Here is a 27,133-nt window from a genome sequence, read left to right on the forward strand (position 1 = left end):
AATCAAATTAAGATTGTTCTTTTTGTTACTTTTTAGGTCATCCCGTAAAAAACATACCAATACCCATTTATGGGTTTTACGGGATGACCGTAAAAGTAACAAAAAATTTGGAATTGAAATAAAAAATACAAAAAGATTCCAAAAAAACAATCTTTATTTGTTTAAATCTAAGACATCCTTTTTTTGCCTGGGGCAACTTTTCGTTATCGTCACTCCACCTGGCCGGAGGGCGTCCTACTTTGCCGAGACTATTCGTTTACTATTAAAACCCACTAAGCTATAGTATAACAAAAGTATGTGAACTGAACGTTATGGTTTCCCATAACACTGAAATTACATAACGTATAACAACTAAGAGTTTACACACTACTTATGATATCATAGGAAGTATTGTCTTTATAAGTCACACCGTATTCTTATCAATGAAACGTATTAAATTATTGTATGCTTGAAAATAATAGAAAATCATTCAAAATATGAACTTTTGTTCGCTAGAAAAATGAACATGTGTACTCAAGTGCCTGAATTCTAATATACAGATGTTTAATTGTTCGTAATATTGTTCAAAATGTGTCATGTTAAATTAAATTTAAAATGTGCTATTCATGCTATAATAATATTTGTGTTGGAAAAATAATGCCAGATCAAAAAAAACATATGTACGTTTGTGGAAGATCCAAGAAATAAAAGTAGCTTGTAAAAGCTTTGATGATTCACGGCTTAAATGTTTATTTAATTAAACAATTAACGATATAGGAAAATTAAGATTGGTTTTTTGGAATCTTTTCGTACATTTTATTTCAATTCCAAATTTTTACTTTTACGGTCATCCCGTAAAATCTAAATTGAAAATACAAACTGATTTATAGATGCACAGAAAGAAAAACCAGAAAAATAAGACCACCACTGGGAATCGAACCCAGGTCCTCGGTATTCCGTACCGCGTGCTATACCGCTACACCACTGTTGGTCAACGGCACAGACACGAATTTCCCCTATGCACCACATATCTCAGCTTGTTTGTTTCTTATTTAGCCACTTAAGCAGTGACGCTAGCGACATCTATACCGTAGCCCTCATCGAGAAACTTTCGGCATTCCATTGGAACTAACCGCTCACCCGGACAAGAGATGTCGTTATAAGCAATCAAATTAAGATTAGGACCTGGGTTCGATTCCCAGTGTTGGTCTTATTTTTCTGGTTTTTCTGTGCATCTATATTTCAGTTTGTATTTTCGATATAGGAAAACATCGTGAGGAAACCAGCACAAAATCTGCGAAGCAATTAAATGGTGTGTGTGTTCCCAATCCGCATTGAGCCCTCTCATTCTGAGGGGAGGCCTGTGCCCAGCAGTGGGACGTATATAGGCTGAGATGGATTCTTAAACACGGCACGGACTTATTAATTAGAAAGGACTAGAATACTTCAGAACACTCCTTAAATATTATAGTTAACTAAAATGATTATTAAGTTTAGGTAACAGATGAACACTTGCACCTAGTGTATTAAGTAAGTGTTAGAAAGGACGATTAATGAGGCTAGCCAAAACTTCTGAAAGAAAAAAAATCTTAAATTATCTACTAGACGTATTAATATTCTGGTACGTCTTTCTGCGACGCAAGCAACTTGCAACAATAAGAACAATGAAAAGGGCATAAACTTTTTATTGACAATCCACTGACATTACGGTCAATTTACGAGAATACAACCGCAAAAGATAGATGTTCTCGCATATTCTGTGAAACTGAACTGAGAATCGCAAGAGCAATATTTTTTTATGAATATTTGCTATTATTTTAAATGCTATGATCCTAATTATTAATTCAATGAAATAATTAATTGGAAATTAATAGTAATAATCGTATCGTCTCTCAAACAGAGGGTCGTGGGTCAAACCCCGGCTCGCACCTCTGAGTTTTTCCAAATTCATGTGCGGAATTACATTTGAAGTTTACCACGAGCTTTGCGGTGAAGGAAAACATCGTGAGGAAACCTGCACCAAAATGCGCAGCAATTCAATGGTGCGTGTGAAGTTCCCAATCCGCACTGGGCCCGCGTGGGAACTATAGCCCAAGCCCTCTTGTTCTGAGAGGAGGCCTGTGCCCAGCAGTGGGACGTATATAGGCTGGGATGATGATGATGAATGAATTTATTTGAAAACTGATGCTATAATTTTAAATTACATAATCATTATAAAATACTTACATGTCAGAGTTAGTACGTGTCTTAAGTTTAAAGTGAGACTACAGTGATAAATTAGTGTAGCATTAAAATTAATTGTAGACCCGGCAAGTCCCTTCGATTCCCGGTCAGAGCAGATATTATGTATGAAATATACGAAACGAATTTTAGGTGTTCAAGATCATGAACTTTATTTGAAGGGTTAATTTTGCTGGCGTAATACGGTATTTGAGTATTTTGTATATGTTTTATAAATTAAAACTACACAATGCCTGTTATCGAATATAAAATCAATTTTTAAGCTACCTTTACAAATAACAAAGTTATACAGGTTTGAAATTCAAGATTAGACAGAGAAAGACATACTGGCATGTGACGTCACACGCCAGTACCGCCGTACTTGCTGCATAGAGAAAAGCGTTTGAGAAAGAGACAGATATATAGATTTAAAAAAAAACACTAAATCTAATTTTCAACCGATTGAAATTTTCTCTTCGCTAAACACTATCTGTATATCTATATTTTCATAATAATCATCATCATCATCATCCCAGCCAATATACGTCCCACTGCTGGTAGGCCCTCTCAGAACAAGAGGGCTTGGGCATAGTTCCAACGTGCCCAGTGCGGATTGGGAACTTCACACGCACCATTGAATTGCTTTGCAGGTTGTGCAGTTTCAATGTTTCCTTCACCGCATAGCTCGTGGTAAATTTCAAATGAATCCGCACATGAATTTCGAAACTCAGAGTGCGAGCCGGGTTTGAACCCACGACCCTCTGCTTGAGAGCGATAGGTCAAACACTAGGCACCACGGCTATATATATAAAAAAAAAGCAATAGCAAAAAAGCATGTATCAATAACTTATCTAACCAAATTAAAAACATTAAAAAATCCCCGATAGGTCCCCACATTTCAAAGTTTAGTATTTCTAAAACGGTTGAAGCGATTTTTATCAAACATACTTAAGAACAATCGCAAAGAAACTCACTTTCGCGGAAAAACTACATTGAAATCGATGCATCTGTTTGAGAGATACAATGCCATAGACAGACAGACTGATAGACAGGCATCGGAGTCAAAACTAATATCACCTCTCTTTTGGCGTCGGGGCTAATAAAAACTTACTATTGTTAATTAAGCCTTGGTGGCTTAGTGGTTTGACCTATGGCCCTATTTCGAAATTCACATGCGAAATTAAATTTGAAATTTACCACGAGCTTTACGGCGAAGGAAAACATCGCGAGGAATTCGCACAAACCTGCGAAGCAATTCAATGGTTTGTGTGAAGTTCCCAATCCGCACTGGGCCCGCGTGGGAACTACACAGCAGTGGAACTTATATAGGCTGATGATGATGATTGTTAATTTGAATTTGGGTCTAGGCACCGAATATGACTTTGTCCCATTCGGTGTCGAGACCCTTGGTCCGTGGGGTTCTAGTGCTTTAAAACTTTTTAAAGAAATTTCAAAAAGATTAGTAGACGTCACAGGAGACCGAAGAGCTGGCAGCTTCCTCGGACGAAGAATTAACCTAGCTGAAAATACAAATTGAAAATACAAACTGAAATATAGATGCACAGAAAAAACAGAAAAATAAGACCAACACAGGGATCTATAGATGCACAGAAAAAACAGAAAAATAAGACCAACACAGGGATCTATAGATGCACAGAAAAACCATAAGACCAACACAGGGATCTATAGATGCACAGAAAAACCAGAAAAATAAGACCAACACTGGGAAGATCCCTGTGTTGGTCTTATTTTTCTGTTTTTTCTGTGCATCTATATTTCAGTTTGTATTTTCAATTTAGGTTTTACGGGGTGACCGTAAAAGTAAAAATTTGGAATTGAAATAAAAAATACAAAAAGATTCCAAAAAACCAATCTTAATTAACCTAGCTATTGAAAGAGGAAACGCTGCCAGCATCTTCGGGACCTTGCCTAAGAGGTACCCTTTATGTAATTTGTTTTAGTTTTAGCTTCTATTTTTATTTTATGTAAGTTTTTTATTTTATGTAGTTAGGTTTGTTAGTTACGTTATTAAAAGAGAAATTTAAGTTAAATATTGTATTTTGTTATTTTCTACCGAAATAAAATTTGTTATTATTTGAATATCGATTATAACTAGTTATCTCTCCAGGTTATGGCCGGTTCAGCTACTCCGCCCTCAGTGCCTGCGCATTGGCCTTCTTCACGACGGGCGTGCAGAACTGTCTCATGTCCTACGTGCTGCCAGCTGCCAAGTGCGAACTGCAGCTCTCCACCTATCAGTCCGGACTAGTCAACATGGCGTTTATGTGTGGTAAGATTCTAACTTCTCTAAAAATTAATTTCTTATGCATTTCTCATGTGGGTTTCTGCGGGGCTACTATGAAATTCGAAAAGTTCGTGTCGTTCGCTCCCTCTGGCACTTATACTATTTGATACGAGAGTGAGAGAGACGGTACGATACGAACTTCGATTTTCAAATTTCGGAGTAGGCCCTCTGTGAGGCTAGTTGGCGCTTGTACCGTGAAGTTCGTTTGACACTCACATTTGTGTCAAGTTTGAGATTGTTTTTTTATTATTATTATTTTTTATTTGACTGGATAGCAAACGAGCAAGTAGGTCTCCTGATGGTAAGAGATCACCACCGCCCATTAACATCTGCAACACCAGGGGTATTGCAGATGCGTTGCCAACCTAAACCCTAAGATGGGATACCTCAAGTGCCAGTAATTTCACCGGCTGTCTTACTCTCCACGCCGAAACACAACAGTGCAAGCACTGCGCTGCTTCACGGCAATATTAGCGAGCAAGATTTTTGAACTAAATTACTAAATGACTAAATGAATATTAGTTACTATACCAATCCATCTCAATATTATAAATATGTGAGTGTGTTTGTATGTTTGTCCGTCTTTCACGTCCAAACGGAGCAACGGATTGACGTGATTTTTGGCATAGAGATGTTTATGGGCCAGAGAATGACATAGGCTGTTATTTTTTTCCTTATGAGGATAATATCACTTCGTTGTACTCGTATGTCTGTTCGTCAGTCAAGACACTTTTTCTCAGAAACGCGTGTAGGTATCAAGACGAAAATAACATCAAATACTGAAGTCTGTTACCTCTTGAAGAATGCAAAAATCTAACTTTGAAGTCAAAGCAATCAAAAGATACAGGTTATTAAACTTACTTATTAATATAGTGTTTCAATACAAATTGCTGTAATCGAACAATCTGGGAAGTACTCGTAAGTATGAATTCTTATAGTTTCTTAAAATATTTTTGGCCGCCATTTTGAAGCTTAAATGAACAAAATTTTCACTAATCATTTTTTCCGACTCATGATTCGCTAGAATACTTTTTTTTTAATCTGTTTAAGTGTCCCACTGTTGGGCAAAAGCCTCCCCATTTTCCACCACTCGTCCCTATCGAGAGCATGCTCCTGCCACTCTATTTGATATATGCGTCTAAGTCCGCCATCTTCTCTTCGGTCTGCCTCTGCTAAGCTCTGGCCATCCCAATGGATAGTGATTGGGGCCCATCGCTGTGGGTGCATGCGGCAGACATGACCAGCCCTGTCCCACTTCAGCTTAGTGGTCTTAGCACCCACATCGGCAACACGGGTTTAGGAGCGCATTTCGGTGATTCTGATGCGGTCAGTTCTACGAACACCCAAAATACTGCGCTCCATTGCCCGTTGGCAAACCTTGAGCCTGGACTTTTGAGCTTCTGCTAATGACCAAGTTTGAGCGCCGTAAGGTAGCATATATCGACGAGTTTACGCTTTAGCGACAGTGGAAGAAAATAATAGAATACCTACCTGCCGAATCTGAAAAGCAAAACAAATATGCCAATGCCTGTGAGCTGCGTCATGCCACTTTTACACCCCTTGTCACCTCCGTGGATGGAGTCTTTGCACCACAAATGGCCACCTTTGTGAAACACCTCGGGGAAGCACTTTCATCTCGCTGGGACACATCTTTGTCTTGCGTCTTGGGCTGGCTGAGAGCGACTAGCATGTGCATTCGAGGCACCCGTCACAAATGGAAGCCAGCAGCAAAGCACACTCCGACTGACAGGCTGACTTGACCATTTTTTCTTAGTTAATCAATTTATTAGTCTTCATTTTATTTGTTATTACTCTCTAATGTATCTTTCTATGTATAGTTTATGAATATGTTAAATAAATTATATTTTATCAAAATGGCTAATAAAAATAGTGTAGAAAATAAATATTAATCTCGTTACTTAGATACCTATATGAAGAAATGAAAAAAATGAAAATGAAGATTTATTCGGGACATATAAATAATAGATACAGAACAATAACATAATAATAATAATGTGAAATAAATAAAACAAGATTATACAAAAATATTAAAAAGAGAAAAAAAATAATATTACTTATATATCAAAATGGCTAGCATAAAAAAAGCCAGTGTCTTAAATTTAGACGTTGTCGTTCGCGCACCATACGCGTTACAAGAAGACAAGACAGACAGAAATATAACTTTAAAATTTCAGACATATAACTTTACTTACTTTGTCACAAGCTCGTTCTAGTTGGCCGACCGCAGGGCCAGTAACTTATAAAAACAAGTAATGATACACTTAAATTTGCAAATAGGTAAGACTAATATTCGCAAACGTAAAATTACTCTTCAAAAGGAAGTTCCCAAAAAACAGACGTTGAATTAGCGCAGGTATGGTATTACGTGGTACACAGTTACTGTTCTAGGCAAACAAATGGTCAAACACACTCGTATGTCAAGTTGAGACGCGGCACAGTTATTAATTGGAAGTAAACATTGTTAACACTGTGGCATGTTTACTGTGTCATACTTATTTGATCGAGGATACGAAGGTCAACGTAAGAGGTTTCAGACAAGAGGTATGCTTGTATCCTTTCTCCTGTAATGATGCCAATTTTAGACAATTATTTTGCCTGAAGCAACGAAGGAAATAAAATTAAACAGTAAAATAGGTAGTTTCTTATTAAAAAGTTCTGGTCAAACGTATCCGAAACTGGCAAGTATTTATGGAAAAACTAAGATGAAGGAAGCGAAAGATGTATGTTAGGATCGTAGCAGGTGAAAACAAATATATTTAAGTAGTCTCTCCCTACCCCTTCGTTGGGAAAGAGGCGTAATTGTATGCATATTATACAAAGTAAGGGATAGTTCCTAATTCTAAGACTTAAAAGTAAAGAAATGGGCATGAGGTTCACTTCACCTGTTATGTAATTACCGCCGTCCATAGACATATAAAGTACCACTGGAACTAATAATGCTTTGCCGGATTTGCAAAAAGCGGTACACCACCTTTTAAAGACACCTAAACTTCAGCCTCTAGTTCAATTCAAAGTTTGAACGCATAGGACAAGGAACACCGCTTTGATCTAGTGGAAGAGCACTATCCTTCGAGATGGTGTTGATGAAAACTCCTTTTTGCATAGTAGGAACAACTAACTGCGAGATATTGACCCCCTCCCAAAATCCGAGATAAAGAGAGACAGAAATAAACTACCCCTCCACACATAAACATAAGACGTCTGTAGGCTGTCTTCTAGATATTTCAAAAGGAATTTAATGAAACATGACGTCACAACCACGCCTCCACTAGCAACTTTGTACATATAGATCAACTCAACTCCTGCAAACCCAAAGCGAAGGGTTTGCAACTTGTGTTTATTGATTCAGTAAAAGCAGAATCAATATCAGACATACTCGTATATCGGTGCGAAGTGCGATTGAACTTGTCTAGATTATAATTAGATCAACGTTCTCTTTGTACAGATGAGTTTGAATAATTTTATTCATAATGGTTGCACGGCTGACGTGGTGATACTAATTAATAAGAATTAGAAGTATAACGGAAATTCGCCGAAGAACTAAAGTTACCGACAAAGCTCCAAGAACATGCTAGTTGAAGTGGCAATATACAAGCCACTTTGCACGAAGAACAGGTTATCACTTGAGGAGACAGTCCACAACTGGCAACAACGAACCGGAAGACGAAGCGTTGGCAGGTTGGCTGGTGGTCTTACTACATTTGCGGGCGACCAGTGGATGCAAGTGGCGGTTATCGTTCATTGTGACATTCTAAGGAGGCCTCTGTTCAACAGAAGACGTCTTCTTTATGATGATGGAATTGTACTCCAAGAACTTATTATGAAAAAAGTGATGAAAAAGCAAGCATTTTTATGACTAAAAAACTAAATACCCAGTTTTATTTTTATATTTTTGTAAAACGACTAGAGATCATCCTCGGTATCACCTGATGGTAAGTACAGATGAGGCCAAAGATGCAGCTCACTAATTCAGTAAGTCTATAAATGAATAGCCCTAAATTATATTACCCTAGCAACATCAATAGAAAAACACACATGCGAAATTCCACGCTGTTTTCCCGTCTTAGATTAGAAAACTAAAGGTCATACTCATTTACTAGGAAACGCAACACCGACCTGCTTGTCCAAACACTACACAGAATATCTATAAAATTTACACTTAAGTGCTAAAAGTACCGAAAAAGAACCTGCTACAATTGAATTAGTGCTTGCTTATATGGACAACCGGCGTCATATCAATCATGCTACATGATTGATTCTGGAGAAGAATTGACATAATATATACTTACTGAAAACATGAGAACTATGAAGAATGGTAACAACGGAGTCTTTAGCTGTATTGAGGCAAAGCACATGCGGCACTCTTCAATATTTATAGGTAAAAAAAGACAGAAAGTATTTATTGCAACAAAAAAAAACAATTAAAAACGTTCACTAAACCATCAGAATCGAAAATAATCTCCATAAGGAGATGTTAATGAAAATTATTAGTTTTATATAAATTTTTGTTTGCGTCTAGTTAGAAGACTGCCAGCGAAATAAGCCTGACAAAATTTATCAAAACATTTCTAATTGCTTTTAAAATACGTGGGTGTAATTTTAATTAATTTGGATTACTTTGAAAATTTCGGTACATTTATCTTTTAACTGTAATCTCTCTCTTCTTCCTGATATCCTGACCATCTTCAATAATTAACTGGAAATTATAAGTTCGCCTTTAGACATCTTAATTCTCTTGTTGTCTATTACTTTCATATGTTTTAGTACAACGATGAGTTTTACAATACAATGTGTTAGTAAAGTCAATTGTTACTTCCTTCAACATCTTTTTTTCTTTTTTTCTAACAGCGAAGTCGTGTGTAAAAGCTGATATTTTTGTTTCAGGTGGAGTAGCCAGTGCATTCTTCTGGGGAATAATTGGCGATGTTTTCGGCCGTCGGAAGACTTTGATGGTGACGCTCATCGGCGATTCACTCCTGACCGTCGCTCAGAGCATGGTGACTGACTTCCGGTTGCTCTTGGTTGCCAGAGTCATCAATGGTTTTCTTATAGGTGAGTTTAACCTTTAGTCTCACCTTGAAGAAAGATTTGGCAGCTAGCTTCGAAATGGGAAATTCGGGATTCGAAAGCATAATTTCCATTTCGTAGTTAAATAGCTATTGAATCTGGCAGTCTGGCTACAAGATGAGGAAATTAGTAGTCGTAGATTCATTGTATGTTATTCGGGTTTGTGGTTGATAAATGTTTCCGTTCTTAGTTGATCGTCAAAGGAGTCACTAGATATTGTTACAAATAAACCGCAACCAATTATTGTCTATCGCACACTTGGAGTCACAATCGCTTTCATCACTTCTTTCTATCATACGCATACGCTGTAGGACGAGGTTAGAAAGAAATGTGAATTGAGATCGTGTGCGTCCGAGCGTTACACAATACGGCCAACGGTCATTAGCAATGTCTCAAATTAATTTAAATACACCTTGTTAAGATTAATATACTCTTCTGTCTATAGACAAATAATACATGTCGGCGGCCGATCGTAAAATCCGCCAGATCAGGAAATTCCTAGGCATATCATGAAATGGCGCCATTTCATGAATTGGGTAAGGGACATCCGCCATATCGTTCAAAACTCACCGTTCAACGATTTGCCTAGTGACGTTTAGGCAGATCATGAAATTCCTGGGCATATAAAATACTGTAATGCTGAGTAAATTTATTGAAATAAATAAATATCATGAAACGCCGCCATATCGGTTCAACTCTTACTAACCACTCCTCGCTTCGCTCATCGTACCTAAATTTTTCTTTCTTTCAGCATATCACGATGTGCCCGGTATAGAGCTAGGAATATCGACGAATGCGTTGCTCTAATTAATCTGCCGTATTGTTTCTCAGGCACATCGTGATGTGCCTGGCCAACTTTTAGGCATAATAATATCATGAAATGGCACCATTTCACGATATACCTAGGAATTTCGTGATCTGGCAGATTTTACGATCGGCTGTCGACATACATATAGATATATCTACTTACCTACCTTCTTTCTCCAGGCGGTCCCTCGACGCTCACTTTCACCTACTTGTCAGACCTAGTGGGACAAAAGAGACGGCAAGCTTACCTCACCGTCGTGGGCATGAGCTTTGTAGGTGCATGGCTCATCTTACCAGGTAACTACCCTACTTGATGCTCTTAAAGAAGAAATAAAGCCCCATTTTGACCATTCGAGAACTTGCATACAAGTTGCATTACATCGCAGACTATTGTGGGACAATGAATTCAGTTGATCAAAACAAATACGGCAATGTAGTAAAACTTGGAAGTTCTCGCATAAGAAATAGGGCTTAAGTAAGTTGATTGAACATGATCACCGATGCGCACAGAAACGAGCAACACTTGAGTGAATACAGGTTAGATGCGTAATCGATGGCATCGAACCTAAGGGTTAAGATGTACGATCGAAGTATTTTTACACGAGCCTTAGACGCGAACTGTAGAAACGCTTGTTAACGGCACGTTTTTCTTTCCATAGAACAGGCTATATACAACTTGCATGTGTATAGCGTTTATATCGATACAAACGCGCGTCGACGGCGAATTTAAAAACGCGATGTGTGTGTGTGTGTGTGTGTGTCCCCTTATTTAAGTCCCTCTTTGGAAAATAATGCGTTCTACAATATCCCGGCCAGCGTCTGCTTTGAGTGGTTGAGAATAAAATTTAGTTAGGACCGACAAAGACTTAAAGAAGAGAGGTGGTAGTGCGTAATCCTCGCCAACTTTTTTTCAAGTTCCTTTTCGGAAATGTGTTCTATAAATAATATTTTGATTATCCGGGCCATGACCATGATGATACGTGATCACAGCCAGTGCCAGTCGGCACCAGTGTCACGGGGTGGTGTCCGGGGAAGTTGTTGGAGTAAAGAAGAAGGCAGGAAACAGGGCAGACAGTAATATTTATTTAAAATAATAATAAAAGGGCACCTGCGGGCAAACAGACGCGGTCTTAAGTATCTAAAAGGTATGCTTTGACACTGTATCAACAATTATAAAAATACATAGTTAATCAACTTACGTTTCCGTGCCCAGTTCTTTATTTATATAATTTAATGGCACTGAAGTCCAGCAGTATTACGATCTAATGATCTTATGAAACTTCACAAACAAATGCGCTGTACAATTATTTGAAAACTGGATAAGGATAAAGCCTCCTTTCGTATAGGAGTAGTAAATTATAATCTTGTTATGGAGTTTTAGGAGATTTATAGGATCTAGGATTTAAGCCAGGTATCTGTTCAGCTCGGAGGCTCTGAATAGAATGGCTATTTGACGTAAATCAAACAGGTGTGGAATTAGAAAAGCAAATTTGAATTTAAATGTTATTTTTTTGAATATGTGCTAAACCAGACAGTACAAAGAGTTAGGAAGAAACGAGCTGTATGACACCTCGTTACACGGTGACGTGGCAAGCATTTTCTTTGTTCATTGCGCCTCCGAAACATTTGCTATACATTCAGTTAACTGTTCCCTGCCTGCACACGCAATGAAGTTGAAGCAATTGCTATTATGCGAGCGGTGGAAGCCTTTTGTTCGTTTTTCACTGCATCATAAACACTGCATTTGAGAAAATTTGGTCGGCGAATGCTTAGTTAATTCCTATTGACTTTATGTACTAAATGGCAATTGATTACACTGTCGGATTAGTACAAATCATTAAACTATTATACAATTGGCAGAATCCTACGCTTTAGTGGCGGCTAAATTGGCTCTGTCATTTGACCAAATTACATTGACTTTTGCAATTCGCAATTCGAGTTTAAAAGTTTTTGGATACCTTGAAGACTTACTTGAAGAAAACATTTATTGGCGACATTTTGGGTAAAAGCATGGAAAAAATCGCATTTACCAAATGAGCATTATTGTTATACATTCAAAACAGAATGAACCTACACAATTTGAGACTCAAAAAACCAACATTAAGTAGTTATATTTTGTGATTCGTTTTAAACATTTGCGATGATTATTTAAATACATACTCGTACTTATATACTTTATGGGTATAGTTATAAGGTATTCTTATATTATATATAACGTATAGGGTATTGTTATATTATATATAACGTGTAATTGACCAACCGAGCCTTTCGCTAAAAGAATCTTATATCCAGCTATCTGTTGTTCTCTACAGGTCATATTTGAAATTTGGTGAGCAGGTTCGATATTTATATGGATTTTTTTTGGGAGTTTTAAGGTGCGCACCTATCATATTAGCCGTAGGCCTCCCCCATAGACCTCCAGTTCTGCATCCACCGTGAGCTGGCAGTTCATCCAGGTTATCCGATCATCTTGGTAGACGTTCTACACTGCGTTCATTCACCGATTGATCCGCGTTCGAGAACTTTTCGGCTCTAACAGTCATCTGTTCATCAGAAATGATGATATCCGCAGTAGAATTAAGGTTACCGACATAGCCCGAAGAATTGTGAAACTGAGCGGCAGTGCGAGGAGCATATTGCTCGTAGGACTGATAGTCGGTGGGATCAGAAGGTTCTCGAATGGCGTCCGCGGACCGGGAGACGAGCTGTCAGTAGGCCTCCAACAAGATGGAGCGACGACCTGGTTAAGGTCGCGGGATCGCGGTGTATGCGGAAAGCACAAGACCGATCTGAGTGGAGAGCCTTGGGGGAGGCCTATGTCCAGCAGTAGACGTCTTTCGGCTGACATGATGATGATGATGAGTCAATTGTTCGCCGTGCTATATGACTTTCCCATTGCTATATCCGCTTAGCTATATCAGTGGCCCTTGCGTTCTTCTAAGTATTTCCTCATTTCTGACTTGCTGATTGTAGGTACTTAGTATCAACAATTAATCAAAATAGAGTCATACTGTCAACACACAGATCTTCAATGTTTAGCAGTCGAAGCAAAATTTCAATTGTTTTACTTTAAGCCAGGACTAAAATATTTGGATTGTTAACCGAGTGTTGAACGTCTCCTGGCTGAAGCATAATTGAATTGGTTATTATCAATAATGTGCTTGAGTGGAATTGTTTTATTTTAGATATACGTACAATAATAATAGGATTTATCGTATATCCTGGTTCAAGAATTATTATGTCGATCCTTCACGGCAAACTACCTAGTTATTTGATTTCTGACTAACCGCAGAACAGTTTTAGAGTATTTTTGCTTATGGTTTTTATGCTCGTTCAACGAAATCAAACATTTTTAAATTCTTTGTAAGACCCTATCCAATATGATGCTCCTCACTGAGCCGAGCCGAGAAAATTTTTTTGCTAGTGTAAGTACTTGTATTGTCACTACATTTTGTATACCAAATTTCAAGTCGATGTCATTAACCGTTGAAGTTCCGTCCTGTGGAGACGATCCTGGCTAGACTACCAGAATATCACTACCAGATTATTGTATTGTCACGCTGTTTACATAAGTATAACAAATTTCAAGTCAATCCAACTACTGGAAGCTGGTCGATTTTAACTTGCAAGATTTGATTACAGACAGACAGACATCGGGACAGGTGAAACTAAATAAAAGCTTGTAATATGATAAAACCAATCTTTGCAATTTGAATTTTAGAAGATATCCCAAATGAGTGATTAATTACATTAAATTAGCAAGTGAAAGTGAAAGAATAAAAAAATCCTGGCGCTTAATTATTTGTCTAGAAAGATAGTAATGAAATCATCAATCAAGTACCCACTAGAGCATAAGTGGGTTAAACATATTGAACGTTTAGCACTTTCGTTGACCCAGTGGAGTAAGTGTTTTTGCTCTAAACATTTATTTGCATACGGATTTAATAATAGTAGGACAATGCCAGTTGATGATCTTGATTAATTGAATTGATGATTTGGAGATCAAGGCCGCGTACGTTTCACATTTGCATTTCACTTTTGGTGATATTTGTTAAGGAAGTTTTGACGAGGTATTTAGGTATTTGATTATAGATAAATTACTTTTTGCGCGCGGCTGCGTCTGTATAAAACATCACGTCAGTTTCGAAAAGTGCGTACTGTAGGAATTAGGCTGTATACCGCTGGCAGGTGGTAAAAATGACCACCTGGCTGGTTAGACTAACCTAGTTTTATATAAAGGGATAGGTTTTTTTATATTGTGTTTCTAGAATATAACTTTAAAACAGATTGACAGCGGTATACATGCCGGAGCGCAGATTGCTCCCGTTAGCCTAAGCGGCTGGTGCTATGCTATGTAAATGTATTTTTAAGTTCTGAAATCCAAAATGATTGAAGAAGTTGTTTATTTTGAACTGAGTTTAAAGTCACGCGCGTTGATCCCCAGTACCTAAGCTCTCACCTAGTTACAGTCCCCACAGTACCTACTTACCTATTTATCTTGCTCTCTCAACTAGCTTACTGAAGTTTACAAATTGGTTTCAAGTGTCCCATGATATTTATATAACGTGTCCCATCATACTATTGTTGTTTTATACTAAATGCCTGATAAGGAACATTAGCAATTAGTATTCACTGTGTTTTTACCTGTATATGAAATGAAATGAAAAACATTTATTCGAGACAAAAAAAACAAAAAAAAAGTTTTTTTAGGGTACCTCTGATAGACTTAAAGTGGGGGTGATTTTTTTTTCTCATCCAACCCTATAGTGTGTCATATCATTAGGGGTTTGTAAAGTCGATTTTTCGATTCAGTGATATGTTTGCGAAAAATTTAACTTTAAAGTGCAAATTTTCATTAAAATCGAGCGTCCCCTCCCCTCTAAAATCTAAACCGGTGGGTGGAAAAAAGTGAAAAAATTCAGGATGGTAGTAAGTATAGGTATCAAACTTACAAGGTAAACTATAACGGCTAAGATTGCTTGTGAATTATTAGAAGTTTAAGAGTAAATAGCAGCCTAAGGTATAAAATATACCTAAACTTGGAAGATTCCGTATGAAATACGAAATCCTTAGACAAAATATTACTTAATTTTTTCGTAATGACTACAGAACTCTATTTTGGGCGTGTCCGACATGCTTTTGGCCGGTTTTAATTAAGTCGGTTCATCAGTTCAGATATGAAAAGTAGAGTTACTGTCGCATTGAATTTTATGTTATTATAGTTTCGATGTATCATAAACGATTAAGTATTAGGTCTCAAGCAATGACACATAGTCTTTAGCAAGTTAAACCTTTTTAGAAATCTCTCTCTAGATTACTCGCCCGTTGTGCCTGGGTGCTGAAATCTAATTAAACATTCATTAGGTCTTGTTTTTATGTTGGAATAAAAAACCTCGTAAGCGCATCCTAGACGGAAACAACCTTGGACAGAATCACATTCTGATTGTCATGGAAGACTATTGTAGTTCTGTGGGTGTTTACTTAGCATTTTAATGTGAGTTTGTCAAATAATAAAACAATATACTAAAGTACAGAATGTAAAAGTCAGAAAACACGATTGTCTTCAAAAGAAAAAAACCGGCCAGGCGCGAGTCGGACTCGCGCACGAAGGGTTCCGTACCATTATCTATACAACATTAGACATTAGCAAAAAAATAGCAAAAAATCAAGTCTGTTGTATGGGAGCACCCCCCATAAACATTAATTTTAGTTTTATTGAATTATTTATTTTTAAAGCGATTATACAACTAAAGAATCTGTGAATATTTCAAGCGTCCACCTGTTACCGTTATTAATATCAAGCAAAAAACCGCAAAAAATGACGTTTGTTGCATGGGAGCCCCCTGAAGTATTTATTTTATTCTGTTTGTAGTATTTGTTGTTATAGTGGCCACAGTAATACATTATTTGTGAAAATGTCAAGTGAATAACTATTATCAGTAAATTTAATTTATTATTATTCTCTTCTTTTTTGTAGTATTTTACTTTCCTCACAGTCGAAATGAAAAGTAGTGTCTAACTCTGGTGAAATTACCCATTTCCCCTCAAATTATTGGCGCTCTCACTTCGTTCGAGTGCCAGAAATATCTCGTATGAAATGGGACACTTTCCACCCTTGGTTATCAATCTACTATTCAATTACAGCCTTCGCGTGGTTCATCATACCCATCAAGATCGGCTACACCTCTATCCTCCCAATCTACTCTTGGCGTCTGCTGCTGGCTGTCTCCAGCATCCCTGGCATGGTGGCTGGCTTGTGGACCATGTCGCTCCCTGAGAGTCCCAGGCTCCTCTCAGATACCAACAGGAGTGACGAGGCTCTGAAGATTCTGGCGAGGATTCACAAAGCTAACAGGATGAAGAAAGAATTTAAGGTAAATACTAAGGTTAATTTCGAGAATAATCGTGTCGTGTAATGTCTGTACGCTGTGTAGAAGTGCAGGCTGAAAATCAGCGCGGTGACGCATAGTCCTCACCGCACATGCTGAGCCTGAACCTAATGAATGTTTTTATTTATTATTATTATTAATAATAAAATTAATGTTCCATGTTATGTCACACCTACGTACACTACGTACAGTCAGCATCAAAGTTAGCTATACACATTCGTATTATTTCGGTTTCAGATCACAAAGCTAATCCAAGACAGCATCTTTGTGTCGAAGACCCTCGACGAGGACACCAGCCGCACCAAGGCGCTGTTCATCGGTGTCGTGAAGGATCTGAAAATATTCATCTCCAAAAGCTACGCTGTGAAATCTTCTTTAATACTGTTTGCATTCTTCGCGAATATGGCAGCGTAAGTTAAGCCGATATATTCCAGTCAGTTATTTATTACTGGCCACCGTTCAATAACTGGCCACATTACACTAAAAATGAGTGTTAGTCACTTATATAAATAGATTGAAAATACAAACTGAAATATAGATGCACAGAAAAACTAGAAAAATAAGACCAACACTGGGAATCGAACCCAGGTCCTCGGTATTCCGTACCGCGTGCTATACCGCTACACCGCTGTTGGTCACTGTTGGTGTGTGGTACGGAATACCGAGGACCTGGGTTCGATTCCCAGTGTTGGTCTTATTTTTCTGGTTTTTCTGTGCATCTATATTTCAGTTTGTATTTTCAATTAAGGTTTTACGGGATGACCGTAAAAGTAAAAATTTGGAATTGAAATAAAAAATACAAAAAGATTCCATAAAACCAATCTTATATAAATAGAGTTCATTTTTAACCGACTTCAAAAAAAGGAGGAGGTTATTAGTTCGTTCATATTTCGCTGATGGTACCTTTCTATGGTGGCGGTGGTTAACATCTGAGAAACGGCATGCCAATTTGTTGGATTTCATATAAAATAAAATCTCTATCATGACACTTCTCCTTTTGCAGTGGTTTTGGCCTGAACCTCTGGATCCCGGCGCTTCTCCTTCGCATGCAAGGCCAGGAGTGCAAGCAGGCTTTGCCACAAAACGCCAAGCTCTTCAGCGCTTCCAATACCACCTGGAACGACCTTGGCAACCACAGCGTCGTGGCTGAAGTGGTGGAGTGCAGCGGGGAGATTGGTGATGATGTGAGTAGACTGACGAAAGCACGGAAACTTAGGGGACTGATGAAGCGTTGCCACTTTCTGACAGCATAATTATGTTTAAAAAAAGCCTGACTCTTCCACCATCATAACCACGGCCTCGCGGCCTACGGGACCTGGCGTCTAAAGTTTCTGGTTTTTTTTTGATCATAAAAATCTGACATTTAAAGTGTGGTGTGCCGTCATAGGGCCTCGCGAAAACTTGCCCACGCCAAATTTAGGTCTTACGCCGCCGCTGACCATGACGTGTAAGACAGCTACGTCAAAGAAGAGTCGTTCTGTAGATTCAGGAGTTTGCCGAACTAGCAATATTTTCGGTTTTGTTTAATGGTGCCAAAGTGCAGATTGCGATAGATGTTCTACGCTTTGCGGAGCTCCTATTCTACACGATTGAGTTACCTACTTAATTTTCGCCTTGATCTGATTCTAATGACATCGCTTTCGACGAAAGAAAAATAACTAAGGCTCTATCCGTGGACATTCCCAAAAATCCCTTATGTGTACACTAGCTCCTGTTGTTTAGACTGAGCTTTGTCTTCATCATCATCGTCGTTTGCTGAAATACAGGCTGGACATTGATCCTGCGCCACTTATCCACCGGACTTCTGCGACCTTTAAGTACCAGTTCATCAGTCATACTATCAATCATTTTGTATTCACTTCTCCTGCTCGTAAAGTTCGTATTTATGCTGGTTCTAGGCGACTCGTGCATAAAGTAAAATCTTCGTCTAAGACCAAGGTGATCAGGTATCAACAGCCACGAACAAAAAAGTTTCTACTTACATATTTTTTATCAATCAAATCATCAAAATAAAACAATAAAACAAAAAAATATATGATTATATAACAATGCACGACAGACAAAAGGTACATAGGAAATGAACAATTGTTTCCACTATTGCTATTTCATTTCCTCTCAGTCGAAGTGAAAAGCAGAGTGTAAAACTCGAGTATTCAATCCATTTTCCCCTCGACGTGTTTATCCACCCTCGCCGTACCGAGCTGGTACGGCGAGCGTGGATAGACACACCTCGGGTAAAATAGCTCGTTTTATGCTCTTGTTGTACAATCTACTGTTTTTTCCCTCAGATCTTTACATCAGGCCTCATAGTCGGTGCTTGTTGTGTGCTCGGCAATGCCGCGTGCGCGCTGCTGTGCCGCGGCGGCGCGCGCGGCGTGCGTTACTCGGCGGCGGCATGCGCTTTCGCGTGCGCTCTAGCGTGTGCCGTGCTGGCGGCGTGCGCGTGTGCCTGCGCTAACTCCAGCCGGCTGGCGGTGGCAGCCGCTGCGGCACTTACCGCCGCCTCGTTGAATGGAAATGTGCTGTTGATTCGACTGCTGCTGCATGCGTTGCCGCCAAAGTTGAGGTTTGTGTTTATGATGTCTGCCGAAGAGTTATAAATATGTTAGCATGTAGTCATATCCTCGCCGCAACTGTCAACTTGACGTGCTTCGGAGGCCGTTCCGGTTTGTCCAGTTAAGTCCAATTCGTTTCGTAACAGATGTCGGTCATTTACATTCGGCTGGCTGACGGTGATAGCCACTGCGACATTAAACACCATCTCATGGAATAGGAAAGTCCTGTTGATGCACCTGCTGCATGCCTAAGTTGTTTCTGTTCTTTAATTGGTAATTTGAATGGTTTTGGCGCTGTAAACATCATGTACTCATCAGCATCGTTCATGCGAGTTCATGAAAGAAGTAGATAAAATTAATAAAAAAATTATTCTTTTATCATACCCAAAAATACACAAGGTTTTGCAGGTGGTAGGACCTTGTGCAAGGTCCGCCCGGATTGCTACCACCATCTTGCTCGCTAATCCTGCCGTGAAGCAGCAGTGCTTGCACTGTTGTTTCGGCGTGAAGAGTAAGACAGCCGGTGAAATTACTTGAGGTATCCCATCTTAGGCCTCTAGGTTGGCAACGCATCTGCAATACACCTGGTGTTGCAGATGTTTATGGGCTGTGGTGATCTCTTACCATCAGGAGACCCACTTGCTCGTTAGCCATCCAGTCGAAAAAAAAACACAAGGTTATAATAGGTTCTTGCTATACCTTCCTTCGCGAGTTGATATTCTAACTATTCCTTGTTCATTTCAGTGGTCTCGGGGTATGCTGGGGAGCTTGGTGGGGTCGCGCAGGAGGCGTGGCATCGAACCTAGCCGTCGGGGTGCTTCTGGACTTCTCCTGCCCTGCCCCCTTCATCTCTGTTGCAGTACTTCTAGCCAGTAAGTTAAATCTGAGATATCTTATAGCTAACCCAGTAGGTAAGGGGCTCTCTGCTTGCTCTTTCTAAAATATCGAGCTGACTATCGCATTCACTTGCTATTTTAAGCCCTATATAATAAGACAACACATTGAACCTAAGGCAAATACTACAATTACAATTAAGTATTGTTATCTAAAAACTAATATTTTATCCAATATTGTGGTATTTTTCTGATCGCGTAATCCAGTGTTTTGACGAATTTTAGTATTTATGAAGTACCTATAACAACCGGTAAGATTGAATCCATCAGTATAGTACCTACCGTAAACTGCTTCATCTTTGCCCTCTGGCCCCAACATTGCCTGATTCGATTTAGAGTCAATAAATAGCACCCTTCTAGGTTTTTAAACTTTTATCCCCCCGTAATAATAATTCCCGTGTATATAAAAGTTTAAAACCTATAAGAGTGCTAAGTTATCGACTCTTAATCGAATAAGGCAATGTTGGGGCCAGAGGGCAAAGTTGAAGCAGTTTACGGTACCTATAGTACCATACTTGACGGATCACAGTGTTTTTATACCTACGCCTAAAATTGGTAAAGAAATGTCTGACCAACTCATGAACCACGCGAGATTGAGGACGATACTGAAAACGAACGCAAGTAAAACAAGTAATAACTATACCATACTAAACTATTGCCTCTTTTCAGTATCCATCGTAGCTATCATGATGATCAAAATGGAAGAACAGAAAGAAGATGAGACGACTGAGCCTGAAAGTGCGGAGAAGAATACAGGACTGGATCGATATATATCGACCCATATGTGAAGTGAAACGTTTTAGGACCATTTTTAATTGATTATAGTCGATGTGCCTTATTATATTTAAGCGTTAGAATTTAGATGGAGCTTGTGACAGCTTTTTCTTAAAGAAAGTGCAGTTTCAGCGGTGTTATACATTAGGGGGATACTAGAACTGCGAGAACGACAGACTTAGAGGTTAAATTTCATTTATCTTTGTTTCTGCTAAGTTAGAGCTCTTACCTAAGTAAGATAGGTAGGTACTACACATAATCAAATTTAGAAATTTAGATATGCCTTCGCAGCAACAAAGTGTAGTACATTAGACGCTACGGCGCGGTACTGAGAAAGTAGTGCCGTCTCTCTCTGTCTTACGGTAATTGCCAACACTACTTTCTCTCATGATACCAAATGAGTGAGCTCACTCATTTCGGAGTTGACACATTGCGGCGCCGTCAAAGTATGGGTAGGGCGTATCTAAACTTTTGCACGTAACAACACAATGTGAGCGAAATGTGTTTAGAATTTTATAGGCTAAATAAAAGATCGTAGTATCGTAAGTTCGTTGGCTGGAACCCAAGCTTGTATGTAGTTGAACTTTCCGTGGAAGAAAGCCCAAGGTTGCTTGCTAAGCAATCCAAACATGTGTGTGAAGTTCATTCGCACCGGGTCCGCGGTGAATACTAGACCTAGCTCTCTCATCCTGAGAAGAGGCCTGTGCAGGAAAGGGAAGAATATAGGATGGAAATTATATATTTAAGCGTAAATGAGATGAGGTTATCATGTTTATCTATCAGTAGTTAAAAATTCTTGTCATCTAAGTAATTATTAAAATGCGTTACTTTATGAGCTCATTAGCCGTATAATCGGCCATATTGAACTTAAATGTGACTGTTGTAGCTCTTTCTCGCAATAATCACGAGCCTCACATATTCACAGACTTATCTCTCCAGGGTCATGGTACTCCTACTATTTTATTAATATAGCAATATACAATATTTATATGTAATTGTAAGCAACGTCAGTTATAGCTATAGTCGCGCGCGAACTTATAAGAACCGGGGCTGAGGAAGCGGGGGATGTCGCTGCGCCCGCACCCCCCTTCATACCCCGCACTCGCCCAGTGCAAATAGTACAAGAGACGACAACAGGTTGACTAAACCATAGCGTTTTTAATTTCTTGTTATGATTACTTAAATTAAGGTACTGTTTCACCATCCATTGATTAGTGTTAACTGACGGTTAAATTGGATGCCGTCTCTATTTGTTTTGTTCGAATAGACGAAGACGGCATCACATTTAACCATCAGTTAACACTAATCAATGGATGGTGAAACAGCCCCTAAATCTCTTCAACAAAATTGAGCTGTTAATATTAAATCAGCTCAGCCATCCTAAAGGTAATTTAGTCAATTTGTCGTCGCGTCTGGGAATAAAGTATTTGGTTAGTTGACGCGAGACCATGCTTATCGGTCTTTTAAATGTTCTAAATTTTCTTTAGAGATATTGGCTTTAAGTTTTTTTTTCATAAGATTCCTCGAAGGTCACTCGCGGACTGTTAGAAAGCTTTGGTTCTTTGCTATGTTCCTATTTTATCCTCCTAACTTTGTATCATTATCACATTCGAATCAAATAATCTCTAGATGGCAAAGATACCAATACGGTATTTGACTATTTTGTATATGTTTTATAAATTAAAACTACACAATGCCTGTTATCGAATAGAAAATCATTTTTTAAGCTACCTTTACAAATAACAAAGTTATAAAGGTTTGAAATTCAAGATTAGACAGAGAAAGACATACTGGCATGTGACGTCACACGCCAGTACCGCCATACTTGCTGCATCATTGCTGTTATAAATAAATTATTTTCTTTCTTTCTTTCTTTCATAGAGAAAAGCGTTTGAGAAAGAGACAGGTATATAGATTTTTCAAAAAATCACTATAAATCCAATTTTCAACCAATTTAAATTTTCTCTTCGCTAAACACTATCTGTTTATCTATATTTTCATAATAATATTACGATATGGCAAAATCAGGAGTTGTCAAATACCGTATTGTTAGTTCTGTCTATGGTTCTGTTTACCATTGATACGAATTGAAGCGAAGCAGAATGTATCCAACGTAAGCGTAATCCAAAAAGTTGGAGAACTTGGCGTCTTAGTCGGATTGTTTATCGTTAACTATCATCCAACGTGTTCCAACTTTATGGTCTACACCCTCGTCTCGCCCCAACCCCAATCTCCTTATGTAAAAATGAGACAGATTTTAATATACATTATTAATTGATTCTGCTCGCTCCAACTCCGTTTCAATGCAAGAGTAAACTTATGGTGCCAACAATTATACTAACTGGGTTAATAAGCTCTAGTTAAGCTTTAAAATAAATTATAAAAAGTTGGTATAAAATACCACGCGTATCTGTGATTATTTGTAACGATAATTAAAAGAATTGATAGTATAATGATAGTATTGTGATTATCCCAAATATAATATAAAACACGTTTTTGAATCAGGCAAAGTTTACAATTACTTACCTAGGTCAATATTTTTTTTGACACTGAAAATTTTTACGCTCCTATGTCCTTTCCAGGATCTACTATCTCTATCTAAATCAGTTTAACAGTTAAATGGTGAAGAGATAACAGACTGACAGAAAGCCAGACAGAATTACTGTCACATCGTTTATACCACCTGGCTGGATAAAACAGTGCCTTAAAAATATTTTAAGATCAAGAAAAGTTTTATTGACCTAAATTACTAACCTTTAGGAACACAATAATTGGGATTGTTAATCACGTTTTTCATATTCATATTTATAATCGTTTATTGTTAACATCGACGTTTCGGCCACATTACAACTGTTTGGTCACTAGTCCGCCTGTAATTAGACTTATAAGTAACAATCAAGCTTCTTAATTGTCACTCATAAATCTTAAACACGCACAGAAAACCTGTCTCACTTTACACAATATGAATTCCTATCGGAATTTATTAATTCAATATTCACGCTTTGTATTTATTGTATTTTATGTGTGTATGTACGTTATTGTATTGTACGTATATGCTGCTTAATTTATTAGTAATTTTTAACATGACAAATTGTTCAATGAATTTTGATTTGAAGTTCAATGAACTTTGGTTTTATTGAGAAAATCCTACAGCCCGCGGCGCGTAAGTCCAGCGGTCTTTGTTATGACGTTATGCGAGAGTAGCGCGCGCCAATCAGCGCTCACGTCGGCTCCGCCCGCCCCGCGCGTCGCTCAAGTCCCCGCGACACCTTATTTTGTACTTCTACGTATTAACATTAACGTTCCCCGCTAGACTTTTGAGACGCTGGCTGTACGATTGTTCGGCATTCAAATGTTTAAACTAACTAAATGTTTAACATAAAGGAGTGCCTTATTCAATCAAAGATAATGAAATATTTTGGAAATGTCTTGCATTTAGTCTACATTTATTAAACTACTACTAAGCGTAAAGTAGTACCAATTTCGAATGTTGTAGATTTTGTATTTATATGAAACTGTAATTTAAGACAAACGTACTTAATTATTTAAACGCTTATTATTGAAAAAAAATGGCGATTGCAGATTGTTCTTCAACCCAACTGAAAATATATTTATAATGTTTTGCGAATATTACAATATAAGTGTGTAAGAAATCTGAAGAAGGCTTGCACGAGCCAGAGTTAATTTATATCTCCAAATTAACTGTTAATCTAAGGTTAAATAGTATCAAAAATATGGAATTGACAAGCTTAACCCAGGTTTAAGGTATAACTTTTTAACCCTCGACCGTGCAATTGGGCCTTACCATGGTATATCCTTAATTTTGTATAAGTTGTATTTTTTAATAAAATATCACAAATATCGTGACATATCTTTTATTAATATTATAATTAGTATTGCGTAGTATTCAAGTAAAGATGGAGACTGGATCAAAAGACAAAAGAAAACTTTTCAGTATATTTAATTATAATAATAAAATATGTCATTATACGTCTCAAAATTAAACATTTCATAAATATCATCAAATATCAATATAATGGTAACCCAGGTTATTTCCTTAATTATTCGCACTAAAAACTGAATATGTTAATTTTACAATAGTCAGAGAGACAACGACTATTTTAGTAGCGTCACTGTATACTTACTTGAATATATTTTGCTCAAAATATCAAGAACACAATTCAGAAATTCTAACTTGATTGATCCGTTAAAACGTTAGATGGAACGTTTTTTATGATGTACGGTTAGACACAATTTTTTTTTCATATTTTTGAATAGACAAAACAAAAATGAATATCAAAACGATAAGGTTTAGCTATCGCTGTAGATGTAGGTTTAGCTATCGCCAGCTCATTAAAGATAATTGCTGGTTACATTTTTAGATAATAATAAGGATTGAAATTTTACGCTTGAAACTTTTTTTTGGAGATAACCTTTCTAATTACAGAAAAAATATCAGATTTTTAAGTAGCATCAATTATTAAAAAAAAATGAAAGAGTTTTCTTTACGCAAACTACGATAGTCTGGTCGGATACAAAGAAATAAAAAAAGAAAAAAAGAACTTTTGATTGACTCGTTCAATAAGGTGATCGTTAGAGGAAGTTTTTTTTTTTTTAATTGATACTATTTAAAAATCTGATATTTTTTTCTTATTACTCGTAGAAAGGTTATTTCTATCGATAAAAAAAAATTCAATCGTTTCTAAAATATCCATCCATTCCCCATTTACATATAAAATAAAAATTTGCAAAAAGATCTCAACTGAAACAGCGCACCGAAGTAGAATTCGATTGAATCACCTTTCTTTGTTGTTACTTTCTTCCCTTATTTTAGGGCTCCGTACAAATTTGTATTTAGGTATACCTAATTCGAAAATTGTCTTAAACATTATTTTCGCTTTTTCAACGCATGTTTTAAGTTTCCCTCCACGGGAATTTCAGGGGAATGCAGCTTGAGTTAATACTAAATTCACGTTGATCCATTAACTAATGCATTTCTGAGAAAAAAGATCTTGAGATATATCTACGGACAACAAACTGATTCTGAAAGGATAAAGTTTTTTTCTCTTTAATGCACGAAATCTTAAAAACAATAAAGGTCTAAACGTTCATTTGTTTATCACGGATATGAGTACAAAACACGAAGTACAGAGCCTTTTACTATAAAGAGCTAAATAAATGAAAAAATTCCACCCTGATATTCGCCCATCTAATTTTAATACGTAAGTTCATACCAAAATGGAAATCAAAAACGTACTCATTTTTGGTGCTTATTTTATATAATGACTTAAATTCTGTCATTTATCCATAATTGTAGTCTCAGAGTTTTGATTTACTATACTGCAGAGAGTTTTAATAGTACTCAATTATTAAAAACAATCCCAGCTATGCTAGCCTATTATTTTCAGACTGTTTCAGTCACTTAAATAAGGAGAGATATGAGGAGCTGACAGCCAACTTCCACTAGTGGAGAGGCACCGCAAGAAGAAGCAGTCAGACTTGCAAAAAATTCGTCATAAATACCTCCAGTGACAAATCATAATAACAAAAATTTACTTTTATAAATTATTATTTATAAACATAAAATACACGAGTCTTCAATAAGACTATCTTTATAAGCCATGCACTAAGAAGACACGTTCGAGTTTATCTAAGTACAAAATAAGTACAAGTTAAAATATTACTTTCCGTTTCATAATTTTTTATTTCTATAAAGATCTTTGCTTCAACACGCCTAGCTTACAAATACATGCCGTGTTCATTGCGCGCTCAGTACAAATTATCAGGCATGCTATTTGTACTGGCATTTTTATTGTACTAACAGCACTATCCTAAAATCACAGACAGTCCTTGTTTTGATAACAATAAGGTGCATTATATAGCAGTCGTTTTGACGTCCAGCTTCACCCGGTCTGGTGGCAAAAACCATGCGGCTACCACGCTACCTGAAAATAATAGTACGTGTGACAGCAACAATTTTACTAACATTACTCGTAACTTCCACGTTTGACAATGAAGCAAATATCCCATTTTGAGAGTTAATAATCACATGTTGTCCGAAGGATCCAGTAGGAAAGAGAAGTTTGTATATCTGACAATTGCGAAAGCATTTTTTAATGTGAA

General features: G+C 37.5%; 2 protein-coding genes across 5 annotated transcripts in view; one reads left to right on the top strand and one right to left on the bottom strand.

Moving 5' to 3' along the window:
* LOC141434272 (synaptic vesicle glycoprotein 2B-like) overlaps positions 1 to 24,873 on the top strand; it is a 48,755-nt gene extending 23,882 nt beyond the window's left edge. The window contains exons 3-11 of one of the 2 annotated variants that reach the window (XM_074096665.1): positions 4,328 to 4,489; positions 9,410 to 9,577; positions 10,580 to 10,696; positions 16,544 to 16,773; positions 17,026 to 17,198; positions 17,792 to 17,972; positions 19,077 to 19,354; positions 20,088 to 20,215; positions 20,906 to 24,873. In XM_074096665.1, coding sequence (XP_073952766.1) covers positions 4,328 to 4,489; positions 9,410 to 9,577; positions 10,580 to 10,696; positions 16,544 to 16,773; positions 17,026 to 17,198; positions 17,792 to 17,972; positions 19,077 to 19,354; positions 20,088 to 20,215; positions 20,906 to 21,024 — 1,556 coding nt within the window. In that variant the 3' untranslated portion in view covers positions 21,025 to 24,873. The remainder of the gene's footprint in view (positions 1 to 4,327; positions 4,490 to 9,409; positions 9,578 to 10,579; positions 10,697 to 16,543; positions 16,774 to 17,025; positions 17,199 to 17,791; positions 17,973 to 19,076; positions 19,355 to 20,087; positions 20,216 to 20,905) is intronic. The other variant, XM_074096666.1, reaches the window with a different exon arrangement.
* A 750-nt stretch (positions 24,874 to 25,623) lies between these two features.
* LOC141434274 (synaptic vesicle glycoprotein 2C-like) overlaps positions 25,624 to 27,133 on the bottom strand; it is a 42,396-nt gene continuing 40,886 nt past the window's right edge. For 2 of the 3 annotated variants that reach the window (XM_074096670.1, XM_074096671.1), the window contains exon 11: positions 25,624 to 26,955. In XM_074096670.1, the coding sequence (XP_073952771.1) occupies positions 26,885 to 26,955 (71 nt within the window). In that variant the 3' untranslated portion in view covers positions 25,624 to 26,884. The remainder of the gene's footprint in view (positions 26,956 to 27,133) is intronic. The other variant, XR_012452033.1, reaches the window with a different exon arrangement.

The sequence above is a fragment of the Choristoneura fumiferana genome, chromosome 13, assembly GCF_025370935.1.
Source record: "Choristoneura fumiferana chromosome 13, NRCan_CFum_1, whole genome shotgun sequence".
Lineage (NCBI taxonomy): Eukaryota > Metazoa > Arthropoda > Insecta > Lepidoptera > Tortricidae > Choristoneura > Choristoneura fumiferana.